The following is a 13,677-nucleotide window of genomic DNA, read 5'->3' on the forward strand; positions in this document are numbered from 1 at the left end:
CTGTACTCAACAGCCTGGTCACCAGGCGTGGGGTTTTCGTAGGTGCCTTCCTTTGGCTTGATTTTAATTTACTAAGGACAGACTTTAAACCACGTGAGGCTCTTTGCCCAATAATTATCAAATGCCATTTCCCCAGTTTTCCAACTGTAAGCCTCCCACATTTTCCCAGATAGATGAGTGGGTTAGTAAAAGACACAGAGGCAAAGCCCAAGGGCTCTGTTTCAGAGTTTGTTTATTTTCAATACAACTTTATTTTCATAATTCAAAGGGTATATAGAGTATACTTAAGCAAGAGATTCACTTCTGCAACATTTAAGTTATTAACTATAAACTGGAGCACAAGACTACTTGCTTGGAATCTGAAAGTGTTGGTCTGATTCCATTTCACAATTCAAGATTTTGTTTTGTTTTGTTTAGAGATATAGCATGCCCTTTCTCTGGGAGAGGATATTCAGAGGGGGAAAGTGGTCTTACAATCCAACAGTCATCCCACATTACTGGCAGGGTTGAGCGGGCTAGAGGGTAGGGGCTTAGCACTTCCATGATCTGGAAAATTCACATAAAATTTTTGGCCCTCCCTTCATACCAGAGAAGAAATCTGAATGGTGTTAAAAGATAAAACATATTGATATTATATAATACTATACCTATATTTTTGCATTTTTTAGTTTCTAAACTTTTATTGTGTCATTTGCTGGCCTTCCCAAGCCATCTGCAGCGTCCTCCAAACTCCCCCAAAGTTCCAATTTAATTTCTTTTGCTGACCCCATGATATATCAAAACTGCAATGGGGAAAGTCGGGATGCGGAAGGCATAACTGTACTATTTTTAAAGTAACACAATTCTAATTTTTCATGACCCCCTCTCCCCACACCCCGCCCCCCCCATGTATTTGTCCATGAGGTTTTCTTGGCAAAGATACTGGTGTGGTTTGCCATTTCCTTCATCAATGTGTCCCCATTTTACAGATGAGGAACTGAGGCAGAAAGGGGTTAAGCGAATTGCCCAGGGTCACACAGCTAGTAAGTGTCTGAGGCTGGATTTGAACTTAGATCTAGCCTCACTCCTGGTCCCATGATCTATCCACCATACTATTTAACTGTTCCCAGGCTTGGGTCAGTTTAAACTGGCTCTGGGTCAGATCAAACAACTAGATCTTCAAACCCATTACTTGGAGAGAAGGTGGTAGTCAGCTCTTCCATGTTAGAACAGAACTGTTGAGGCTTGTCTTGTAGGATGAGTCTCCCTGGATATACCCTAACTTCCTGTGCCCCCTAACCAAGACTAATATCAAAGCAATGAGAAGCAGCTACTTCCTGGGTCCAAGGGCTTCTGAGTAGAGCCCAGATTGCTTTTACCCAAGAACCATGAGTCCTCAAGGAGAGAAGGAAGTAAATCCAGCCCATTTCTGGGAAAAGAGGACACCAAGGTAAGTAGCAGCTACCTAAACATCTAGGAGTTCAGTGAATAGAGCATGAAATTAACAGCAGCCCAGAGGAGAAACTAGGAGAAACAAAGGAGAGAGAAAGGGTAAGCATTCTGGGATGGGCATGGAGGAGGCCTGGTTAGGAGAGACGCTTTAGGGTTAATATGTTCAAGGGAAGTAGTGGAGTTGATATTTCCTCAGTGTCCTGACTAGTAGGGCCCAGACCCAGACCCAGACCCAGACCCTAGGAGTTGGAAAGCATACATTCTTATGTAGTCTTTGTCATCTCAGACAAGGCCCCTAAAGGGGAGTGATGGTTCACTTGAACTGAATGCCCCTTAGTCACCTCAACTTCAACACATCCAAAATGAATCTTACTTTATTTCTCCTTAATACCTACTTCCCTATCAAACTTTCCTATTTATCTCAAAGACATCTACATCCTTCCATTCATCCAAGTTTATAACTGAAGCATCATTTCTTCCATTCTACTCCCCTCTAGACTTGAGTGGGCCACTATCCTAGCTCAGGCCCTCATCATCCCTTGCCTAGATGGAGGAAGTGGAGGTATAAGAAAGTAGAAATAAAACTATCCTTAGTTGCTGATGCCATGATAGATTATTTAGAAAATCTTAAGGATTTTGCTAATCCCTTATAAGCAAAAATATTAAATGAGAGGATAGCTTTATCAAAGTTGCAGGCTACAAAATAAACCCTCAAAAATCAATAGCATTTCTATACAATAATAACAAAATTTAAGAAGCAATAAGAGGAGAAATCCTATTCAAAATAACAATAAAATACATAAAATATTTAGGGATATGTATTCCAAAGCACATAAAATCTACATAAAATATTTATGTAGATTCAATTATATAGTGTTCTTCAAAGAAATAAAGGGCAATTTAAGTAGTCAAAGAAATACTCATTGTTCATGGCTGGGTTGTACCAACATAATAAAAATCAAAATACTACCAAGATTAACTTATAGTTTTAATGTTATCCTAATAAAACTATTAAAGGAACCCTTTACAGAACTCATCAATGTAATAATTCACTTGGAGAAACAGAAAAATCTAGAATATCGTGGGAAATCATGAAAACAAAAGGTAGAGAGGAAAGAATAGTACTTCTAGACCTCAAACAATATTATAAAGTGGTTGACATAAAAATCATCAAGGACTGATTAAAAAATAAAGGAGACACATCAGACTAGGCAAGAGGAAATCAAAAACAATGGAACTCAATAACTTCTTGATGAACCAGAAAACATGTTACTTAGAAAAGACCTCCTTATTTTCTAAAAACTGTTAGGAAAACAAAGAAGTCTGGCAGAAACTAGGCTTAGACCAACATCTTATGCTATATTCCACAATCAATCATGAATGTCTTTTTCCTCATCTCTATCTCTTAAGCCTCCCTGGTTTCCTTCAAGTCTCAGCTAAAATCTTACCTTCTACAAGAAAATTTTCCCAATCGTTCTTCTTTTTTAAAAATTTATTTATTTTTATTTTTTATTTTTTTGAACAGGGCAATGAGGGTTAAGTGACTTGCCCAAAGTCACACAGCTAGTAAGCGTCAAGTGTCTGAGGCTTGGTTTGAACTCAGGTCCTTCTGAATCCAGGGCCGGTGCTTTATACACTGCACCACCTAGCTGCCCCCCACCCCAATCTTTCTTTTTTTTTTCTTTTTTTTTTTTAGTGAGGCAATTGGGGTTAAGTGACTTGCCCAGGGTCACACAGCTAGTAAGTGTTAAGTGTCTGAGGCCGGATTTGAACTCAGGTACTCCTGACTCCAGGGCCGGTGCTCTATCCACTGCACCACCTAGCTGCCCCCACCCTAATGTTTCTTAATGCTAGTTAGTACCTTCCCTATGACACTGTCTCCAATATATCTTTTTTGCACGTCAGGGCCAGGACTGTTTTTTGCTTTTCTTTTTATCCCCAGCACTCAGCACAGTGCCTGGCACATAAATTCTTGTTGACTTGACATGACATGACTTTAATTTGAAATATCATACCATAAAAAGATTAGAAGAGAAGCAGACAATATCCCTTTCATAACTATCACTAGGAGATAGATTCTTAACCAAACAAGGGATAGAGACAATTACAAAATATAAAATAGATAACTTGGATTATGTGAACTTGAAAAGCTTCTTCACCAACAAAATTAATGCATCTAGGATAAGATGGGAAGTACTTCAAATGGGGGAAATCTCTGTATCATATTTCTCAGGCAAAAGTTTGCTTTCATATACACACACACATACATGTGTATACATGCATGTGTATATATGTATACACAAAACATGTATGTGTACATATACATATTGTAGATTATGGTCAAAGCTATTCTCCAAATGATAAATGGTCAAAGGATATGAACAAAGAATTTGCAAAAGAATTGTAAACACTAACATTCTTATGAAAGGATGCTCCAAATGAATAATAAAAAAGAAATTCAAATCAAAGTAACCCTGAGATTTCACTTCATACCATGCAAATTGGCAAAAATAACTAAAAAAAATTGGCAATAGTCAATGTTAGAGAGAGAAGATAGGCACACTTGTTCATCATTGGCAGAGTGTGAATTATTACAGTCATTTCAGAAATGATTGGGAATTATACAAATAAAGTGACTAAAGTGTCCATGCACTTTGACCCAGAAATTCCACCATTAGACTCATACCCCAAGGCAGCAATTGATAAAAAAGAATGTCTCCATATACACCAAAATGTTGAGAGCAGCACTTTTTGTAGACACCAAGAATTAAAAGCAAAGTATATGCCCATTGGTTAGGAAAAGGCCAAACAAATTGTGGAACTAAATGTAATGGGATATTGCTGGTCTGAAAGAAATTATGATTATGATGAATACAAAGAAGCATTTAAAGTTTTATATGCAGAGTGAAGTAAGTAGAGCTAAGAAAACAGTACACATAATTAATGCAACAATGTAAATCAAGAGAACAGCTATAAAACAAACATAATCAAATGATGCAAAATTACAAAGAACAAGCCTGGCTCCAAAAAGAATTGACATGAGAAGCCACACCAACCCCACTCCTTTGCAGAAGAGGGAAGTCCACCAGTATGGCATACTGCATATATTTTCAGATTTTTAAAAATATATATATTGATTGTTTTAACTGATTTTGTTCTCTCTCTCTCTTTCTTATGTTATTTTCAATGGCTCTCAGGGAAGAATATTGGGAGAAATTCTAATGATATTAAAAAAAATCAATGAAATTTATCGTTTAAATAAAATAACAGATTATTAGACTCTGAAAGAGTCAGTTATTCTCACATCTACTGCCTTTTACCATATGCCAACAAACTGCATACTACCCAGTGCCCCTAAACTCCATCCCATTCTCCAAAAGTGGAGCATTGGCTGCTGCCCTCAGCTTCTCCAGCAGCCTTCAGGAGCTGAGCAGAGAATCTCCCGAGAGGAAAGACACCTGCAGTTGATGCTTCCTTTATGAACTGCAGCCCTCTCAATCTCTGGGAAAACAGAAGCAGTGTCCAGAATGAAGAAGTGAGGGGATAGTCTCATTGTTGTCTAGACTAGTAAAACCACATCTCAGACATTATTTCCAGTTCAGAGATCACATTTTAGGAAGAACATTGATAAAAGGTAGCACATCCAACAGAAGGCACCTGGGATATTAAAGGGGCTGGAAGCCACATCATATGAGGATCAATTGGAGGAATTGGGGAAGTATATTATGGAGAAGAGAAGACTGGAAAGCATGATCACTGTCTTCAAGAATGACAATCATTGGGTAGCCCAGGGGATAGAGAACTGGTCCTTGAGTCAGGAGGACCTGAGTTCAAATCCAGCCTCAGACACTTACTAGCTGTATGACCCTGGGCAAGTGATTTATCCCTGATTGCCTTTAAAAAAAGAAAGAAAGAATGGCAATTGTCATAAAGAAGAGGGATTCGATTTATTTAGCTTGGTTCCAGAAAGATTAACTAAGAACAATGGATGGAAGTTGTAGACTGAAAGAAATAGGTTTCTTGAAAGGAAGGGGAGGGGATAGTCACAGGAGAAAAGGACAGAAGTCAACGGAAGCTCCAGCTTCCCTCTTCAGTCTTGCTAAGTGAAGTGTTCTGATAGTCTGAGGGACTTCATGTTAGCTGCTGAGGCATGAGGGGAGTTACAAAGAACTTCCTTAGGCCAACCTAAATGTCAAGAGAAATAGCCCCTGAGGTGAAAGCAAAATTGTCAAAAACACAAATTTGAGCTGAGAGACTTTTGCTGTGCTAGCTGGAGGCTGCTGTGGGCTTGACTAACACAAGAGGCATAGTAGTCCTGGAGCGCTAGGATATCTTGTAAAAGGGCTGGAAACACTCCCCTCTGATGAAGTGGTCCTCTCAAAATGGCATTTCAGCAGAGAAACAGCATATGGTAGTAATAGCTCAGCCAAAAAATTCAGATGCAGTGGAGAAAGAAGTCCAGCAGGTAAAAGTAGCTCCATGGGGAAGAAACAGGTGGCAGCTTCAGAGGCAGAAGGTTTTCCAGCTGGAATGCAACCCTATGAGTGTGAGTTTTCCAGGCTGTATTCCCTCTCCAACTGGCAGCATGAGAATAATTAGGAGAGTGTATCCCTGAGTGTATGGAAGGGGAGGGGGGAGGGGGAAAGGTGTCAATTTTTCCTTGTAATTTGTCTTGCTATTCTCTTTAATTAAATTTCTTTGTTTTGAGATAATGTGCCCTCTGATTTTTGTATGATCAAAGGAAGCATCTTTTTGAAACTCACGAGCTGTAGTTTTGAATAGATGCTTACCCAAAAGGTTCCTCGAACCTGGGCAAAACTTTGATTGGCAGTAAGGTGGTGAAGGGCTAGGCGACACTAACAATTAAAGCTATCCAACAATAGCATTTTTGTTATTGTTGTTCACTCATCTATCAATTGTGTTAGACTCTTCATGATCCCATATGGAGTTTTCATGGCAAAAATACCTGAATGGTTTGCCATTTCCTTCTCCAGCTCATTTTACAGATGAGGAACTGAGGCAAGCAGGGGTAAGTGTCTAGGGTCACACAGCTAGTAAGTGCCTGAGGCCAGATTTGAATTCAGGAAAATGAGTCTTCCTGATTCCAGGCCTGGCCATTCACTGTGCCAACTAGCTGCCTCCAATAGTAGAATGGATTGCCTCAAAAAGTCAAGTCAAGAAGCATTTATTAGGTATTTACTAAATGCCAGGCACCGCACTAAGAGCTGTGGATACAAATAAAAAGAAACAGCCTCTACCTTCAAGGAACTTACATTTGGTTAAGGGAAGACAATGCATAAAAAGGAATTGAAAGGGAAGGCAGAGGAGAAAGATAAGGTACCCACACAAAGACCTGCTGGCAAAGTCCAGAGAGTCACAAGCAGAACCAGGAGAGCACATGAAGGATGGCCTGGCTGGGCCCTTCCACAAAATGGAGGTTCTGGAAGGAACTCACCAAGGGGAGAAAGGGGTAGAGGGATGTTCCAAGGTTAAAAAGCCCAAGGCACACAAGGATGTTTGGGGGTGAGACCATGAACACTGAGGAACCTTGCAGTGTAAGAAGGCCGCTTAGGCATGATGGACAAATACAGAAAGTCAGAAGCAAAGGCAGGAGTGGAAAAGGGGGAGTGGCTTATAATAGACCCCATCACAAGAGGTCTCTAAGTAGAATAAGAATAAACCTTTGGTGATATTGCTGAGGGGAAGCTTGTTCAAGTAGAGGTTGGACTAGGTTCTTAATGGATCTGTGAGGGTTCCTAGGTAGGAACATAAATATAAATCATATTAAGAAACAAACAGGGATTAAATGAGTGGTTCCTCCCCCTCCTGCCTTCTTGGCAAAAGCCTCTTTCATTTCCCCATTAGCATTAAAAGGCTGAGCCCATAAAGGCTAGCTCTCTTATCTCTCACAGAGGCTGGGCAAACGCAGTTTCTTATCTGGGTGTCCCTATGCTGCACTGGCCATATGCCCTATGATTGTCATATTTCTGCCCTGAGCCTGTAATAAGGCTAAATTTTTTATCCTCAATCCCTCGTTTCCTCATGGACCCAGCCTGGGGACACATTCTCTCTCTGCAAGGACCCAGTGGGAAATTTCCAGCACTGCTGATGGTAAACAAATGAAAACATGACAAGAACCAAAACCAGTACTAGAACGCAGGCCTCATGACTGAGAGGTTAGGAGTTTATACCTGATCTCAGCTCTAACCAATAAGTCAGATGACCTCCATTTCTGATGTTACCTTGGGCGGGGGAGGGGGGACAAGTTACTCACCTCCTTGGGACTCAGTTTTCCCATTTATAAAATGCTTAGATAGCCCCTGAGGTCTCAGCTATAGGATCTATGATTCTATGGTTATAACTTTGACATTTTCTCTCTGGGCCTCAATTTCCTTATTTGTAAAACAAGGGCTTTGGATTATATGATTTTTAAAGTCTCTTTCAGCTCAAACCCTGTTTCTGTCAATGAAATGTATCTACTTCCCTCTTTTCCCTAAGGTGATTCCACTTCTCAGAGAAACCATCCTGAGGGTCTTTATGGATGGGATGCTGGAACTGAAAGGGATATGAGAACACAGACTATAGAATAGTTTGAGCTTCGGGGAATTTGGAAAGCATTTAATCGAACCTCTTCATGTCACAGAGAAGGAAACTAAGGCTAAGTGATTAGCCAGTTAACTTTGTGGGAAGAAGAGAAGATGGAAGAACTTACTACTTATCACATGAGGGTGACCTGGTGAGTCACTGGAAACTAAGCTTCCTGAAATCCTGCCAAGGACTTTGGAGTCATCTCCCCTCTCCTGGAGAGACAATGCTTCAAAGGGTTAACTTGTAAAGTTCAGCTCTTTCCCACTTCCTTTTCCTGTTTCTACCGCTGAGCTACGCTTGGAGTTTCAAACCAGAGGGGAGAGTCACAGCATGTTTTCTCTGAGTTTCTGGGCTTCAGCTCTGCTGACTGTGTTCAACAGCTGGGCGTGGGCTGGTGAGTCCTGAGGGCCCTAAGTTGTTGCAGAAGCCAGGATAGGGGACGAAGTTCAGAAGGAAGAAAGGAAGTAGCGAGAAAAGGCTGGGGGTGGGCCTGACTCCTCTTCTGGGCTGGTTTTATTCCTTGAATGCCCATGCGAAAACATACTGCCTGTCTCCTGAGGTAGGACCCTAGTTCACTGAGTAGCATGGCTCCCAATCCTGGACTCCTTGGAAGATACCAACAGGATGGAGGTAGGAGAGTAGTTCAGTAAGAGAGGGGAGAGGCAGAGGGCGGGGTGTGAGGCTGCATGAAAGGTAAAGGCTGTGCAGACGACAGCATTGGCCTTGTCCAGGGGCTCAGGTAGGGAATTCCAGGTTCCAACCCCTACAACAGTAGTTGTGTGGTATAAATAGAAAGAACACTGGCTGGACTCAGGGGACTTGGGTTTAAATACTACCTCTCACACTGCCTTTGTGACCTTTGGAAAGTCATTTATCCTCCCTAGATCTCAATATCCTCATTTGCAAAGCTTCTGAGGTCTCCCAGCTTTTAATGTATAATCAATCCCATGATCTCCCTCCCTCCACACACACACACACACACACACACACACACACACACACACACACACACACACACACACACACGCGCGGGGCCTGCCTTATAAAATCCTGAAATTACAAGGCTGGATCGCATGTGAACTTCCAGTTGCATGTTGTGACTAGTGGGAGAGCTCATAGATTTAGAAAATTAATGTTATAAGGCACAGTAGATGATAGACTGCTCCGATTAGAAAGGCTGTTAATAGATGGTATTTAAGATGACCCTAGAGTAGCTAGGTGGTGCAGTGGATAGAAGACTGGTCTTAGAATAAGGAAGGCTCATCTTCCTGAGTCCAAATCTGGTCTCAGACACTTACTAGCTGTGTGACCCTGGGCAAGTCATTTAACCCTGTTTGCCTCAGTTTCCTCATCTGTAAAATATGCTGGAGAAAGAAATGGCAAACCTCTCCAGTATCTTTGCCAAGACAACCCCAAATGGGGTCATGAAGAGTTGGACATGATTGAAAAACAACTGACTGAACTGAATTTACAATGACAGAGATGGAAAGACCTTAGGAAACAGAACATAAAATAGTACAGCAGGAAGGGGATCTAATTGGTTCTGACTTCCTCATTTGGTAGGTGAAGAAACCAAAGTCCTGAGAGGGAAAGAACTGGCCTAAAGTCACGTGATAATTTGGGACAGTCAGGATTAGAATCCAGATCTCCTGGTGGAAAGTTGCATCAGGCTGTGTCTCAGGAAAAAGGTTTTAAGTGTTTTTTTCCTGTTTTTTTCCTGGCTCACCAGCAGAACTTCCCTATGGTATGGACAGGAGGTAGATGGTTGTGACGGAATGGCTTTGTCCCCAGTCACTCCTAGTGAGCAGCCATTGTTTTCTTCCCTGTTCTTTCCTCCTCTCTACTTTGAGTTCTTCCTGCCTTCTTGGCTCTCTGCACATATCAGGGAATTCTGCACATTGCCATCTTCTACCAGATGACCCTGCTACATCCAGGTGAGTCACCTACTTAGAAAGTTCCTCCATGGGCACTGTCTGGGTAGTCTCCCTTCCTTCAAGGACTCCTCTTTTCTTTTATCGTGAATTAGAAAATCAACAAACATGAATATTTTCATGTGTATCAGCCAGAAAAAAAAGATTATCCACAAACCCATTAATCAATTACATATAGCTATAGAATGTTTTTACTAACATACAATAAATATAGAATAGTATTACCTGCATTGCCCTGTTTGTATTCCCTTCTGAACTTTCTTCTTCCCTCTTCTGTTTAAATGTTTCATTGCCACTCTTTTCTCCTTTTTTTTTTTGTATCCCTACACTCCTCCCTCACACACACCTCCCACCCCTACAAAAGCTCTCTATTGTGACAAGAAAGTATAGTAAAGCAAAACACATTTGTGTTGTGCTGGTCATGTCTGGGAATATATGTATCATTCTGCTGATAATCCATCCTGTCTCTACCAAGAAATGATAGGCATGCTCTACAATTATTCATCTGGAGTTGTGATTGGTTATTGATTAGAGTTCTAAGTCTTTTCTTTATAAGTAGACCAAAGATAAAATATTTTATTTTTTTTCTAATTACATGTAAAAATAATTAAACTTGTTTTTTAAAATTTTAAGTTCCAAATGTTCTCCCTCCTTCCCTCCCACCTCTTCCTCCTAGTTGAGAAGGCAGGTGATTTGATATAGGCTATACATGTGCAGTCATGCAAAATATATTTCCATATTAGTCATGTTGTGAAAGAAAACAGAAAAATAATGAAAGTTTTTAAAAGTATCCTTTGATCTTCATTCAGACTTCATCAGTTCTTTCTCTGGAGGAGGATAGTATTTTTCAACATGAGTCCTTTAGAATTGTCTTGGATCTTTGTATTGGTCAGAGTAGCTAAGTCTTTTATAGTTGATCTTTGTTATTATATTGTTGTTACTGTGTACAATGTTCTTCTGGTTCTGCTCATTTGACTCTGCATCACTTCATGTAAATCTTCCCAGATTTTTCTAAAAGCATCCTGCTTGTCATTTCTTATAGCACAATAGAATTCCATCACAATCATATACCACAACTTGTTTAGCCATTCCTAAATTGATGGTTATCCCCTAAATTTCTAATTCTTTACCACCACTAAAAGAGCTGCTATACATATTTTGCTACATATAAGTTCTTTTCCTGTTTTATCTATTTGGGGCATAGTTTTCAATTACTCTCCCAAATGGTTGAATCAGTTCACCACTCCACCAACAGTGCATTTTCCCAATTTTCCCACACCCCCTCCAACATTTATATATATATGTTTTAATTTACATTTCTCTGATCAGTAGTGATTTAGGGCATTTTTTCATTTGACTTTAGATATCTTTGATTCCTGTTCATATCCTTTGACAAATTATCACTTCAGGAGTGACTTATATTTTTTTATAAATTTGACTCGGTTCTCTATATATTTGGGAAATGAGCCCTTTATCAGAAAAACTTGCTGTAAAAATGTCTCCCCAGTTTCCCGCCTTCTAATTTTGGCTGCACTAGTTTTGCTTGTGCAAAAACTGTTTAATTTTGTGTAATCAAAATTATTCATTTTACCTCCTTGATCATCAACTCTTTCCTTATCCATAGATCTGTCAGCCAATTGTTTCCATGGTTCTCTAATTTGCTTATGATATCACCCTTTATGTCTAAATCATGTACCTATTTTGACTTTAACTTGGTATATGATGTCAGGTGATGGTCTATGCTTAGTTTCTGCCAAACTACTTTCCATTTTTCCAAGCAGTTTTTGTCAAATAGTGAGTTCTTGCCCTAAAACTTGGGTCTTTGGGTTTATCAAATATTAGATTACTATGGCCACTTAATTCTGTATACTGTACATCTAATCTATTCTACTGATCTGCTACTCTATTTCTTAATACCAGATTATTTTGATCATTACCACTTTGTTGTACAGATCTAGTAGGGATAAGCCACATTTTTTCCTCATTTTTAAAATTGATTCCCTTGATATTCTTGACCTTTTGTTTTTCCAAATGAATTTTTTTATCATTTTTTTCCAGCTGTATAAAATAATTTTTGGTAGCTTGATTGGTATGACACTGAATAAAAAAATTAATTTAGGAAGAATTGTCATTTTTATTATATTGGCTTAGCCCACTCAAGAGCAATTGATATTTTTCTAATTGTTTAGATCTGACTTTACTTGTGTTAAAAGTGTTTTATAATTGTGTTCATATAGTTCCTGGGTTTGTCTTGAAATATTTCATATTGTATACATTTATTGTAAATGGAATTTTTCTTACTATCTCTTGCTGCTGGACTTTGTTGGTTGTATATAGAAATGCTGATGATTTATATGCATTTATTTTATGTCCTACAACTTTGCTATAGTCATTAATAATTTCAACTAGTTTTTTAGTGGATTCTCTAGGATTCTCCAAGTATACCATCATATCTTCTGCAGAGAGTGATAGTTTTATTCCCTCATTGCTTATTCTAATTCCTTCAGTTTCTTTTTCTTCTATTATTGCTATAGCTAGCATTTCTTTCTTTCTTTCTTTCTTTCTTTCTTTCTTTCTTTCTTTCTTTCTTTCTTTCTTTCTTTCTTTCTTTCGGTGGGGCAATGAGGGTTAAGGGACTTGCCCAAGGTCACACAGCTAGTAAGTGTCATGTGTCTGAGGCCAGATTTGAACTCCTGAATCTAGGGCTGGTGCTTTATCCACTACGCCTCCTAGCTGTCCCTATAGCTAACATTTATAGTAAAATATTGAAGAATAGTGGTAATAATGGGCATCATTGCTTCACTCCTGATCTTATTGGCAAGGCTTCTAGCTTGTCCCTAATACACATAATGCTTGCTGATGGTTTTAGATAGATAATACTTATAATTTTAAAGAAATCTCCATTTTTCATATGCTTTCTATGTTATATGTTTTTAATAATAATGTCAAAAGCTTTTAATTCATCTATTGAGATAGTCATAAGGTTTGGGGAGTATTTTTATTGATATGGTCAATTAAGCTGATAGTTTTTCTAATATTTAACCAGCCTTACATTTCTGGTATAAATTCCTCATCATAGTATATGATCTTTGTGATATATTACTGTAATCTCCTTCCTACATTTTTATTTAAAAATCTTGCATCAATATTCATTAGGGAAATTGGTCTATAGTTTTCTTTCTCTGTCTTTGCTCTTTCTGGTTTAAGTATCAGCATCATATTTGTGTTATAAAAGGAATTTAGCGGAATTCCTTCTTTGCCTATTTTTTCTTTATAGTATTTTCTTTTCTAACTACATGTAAAGATTGTTTTCAACATTCATTTTTGTAAGATTTTGAGTTCCAAATTTTTCTCCCTCCCTCCCTTCCCTCCCCTTCCTCAAGAAGGCAAGCAATCAGATATAAAAAGTCCTTCTTCGCCTATTTTTCAAAATAGTTTATGTAACATTAGAATTAATTGTTCTTTAAATGTTTGGTGGAATTGACTTGTGAATCCATCTGGTCCTGAGGATTTTTTCTTAGGAAGTTAATTGATGGCTTGTTCAATTTTTTTTTCTAAGATAGGGTTTTGCTTAAGTATTCTATTTCCTTTTCTGTGAATCTGGACAATTTATATTTTTGTAAATATTTATCCATTTCATTTAGATTGTTAAATTTATTGGCATGTAATTGAGCAAAATAGCTCCTAATAATTGCTTTAATTTTATCTTCATTGGTGGTGAGAGTTC

The 13,677-nt window shown here is 38.8% G+C and overlaps 1 protein-coding gene across 3 annotated transcripts in view; it reads left to right on the forward strand.

Annotated features, from left to right (window-relative positions):
• Positions 1-8,273: 8,273 nt before the first annotated feature.
• LOC122739708 (tyrosine-protein phosphatase non-receptor type substrate 1-like) overlaps positions 8,274-13,677 on the forward strand; it is a 28,487-nt gene continuing 23,083 nt past the window's right edge. The window contains exon 1 of one of the 3 annotated variants that reach the window (XM_043981363.1): positions 8,274-8,413. In XM_043981363.1, coding sequence (XP_043837298.1) covers positions 8,350-8,413 — 64 coding nt within the window. In that variant the 5' untranslated portion in view covers positions 8,274-8,349. Of the gene's footprint in view, positions 8,414-8,458; positions 8,650-13,677 lie in introns of those variants that run through there. The other 2 variants (XM_043981361.1, XM_043981362.1) reach the window with 2 other exon arrangements.

The sequence above is a fragment of the Dromiciops gliroides genome, chromosome 2 (assembly GCF_019393635.1).
Source record: "Dromiciops gliroides isolate mDroGli1 chromosome 2, mDroGli1.pri, whole genome shotgun sequence".
Lineage (NCBI taxonomy): Eukaryota > Metazoa > Chordata > Mammalia > Microbiotheria > Microbiotheriidae > Dromiciops > Dromiciops gliroides.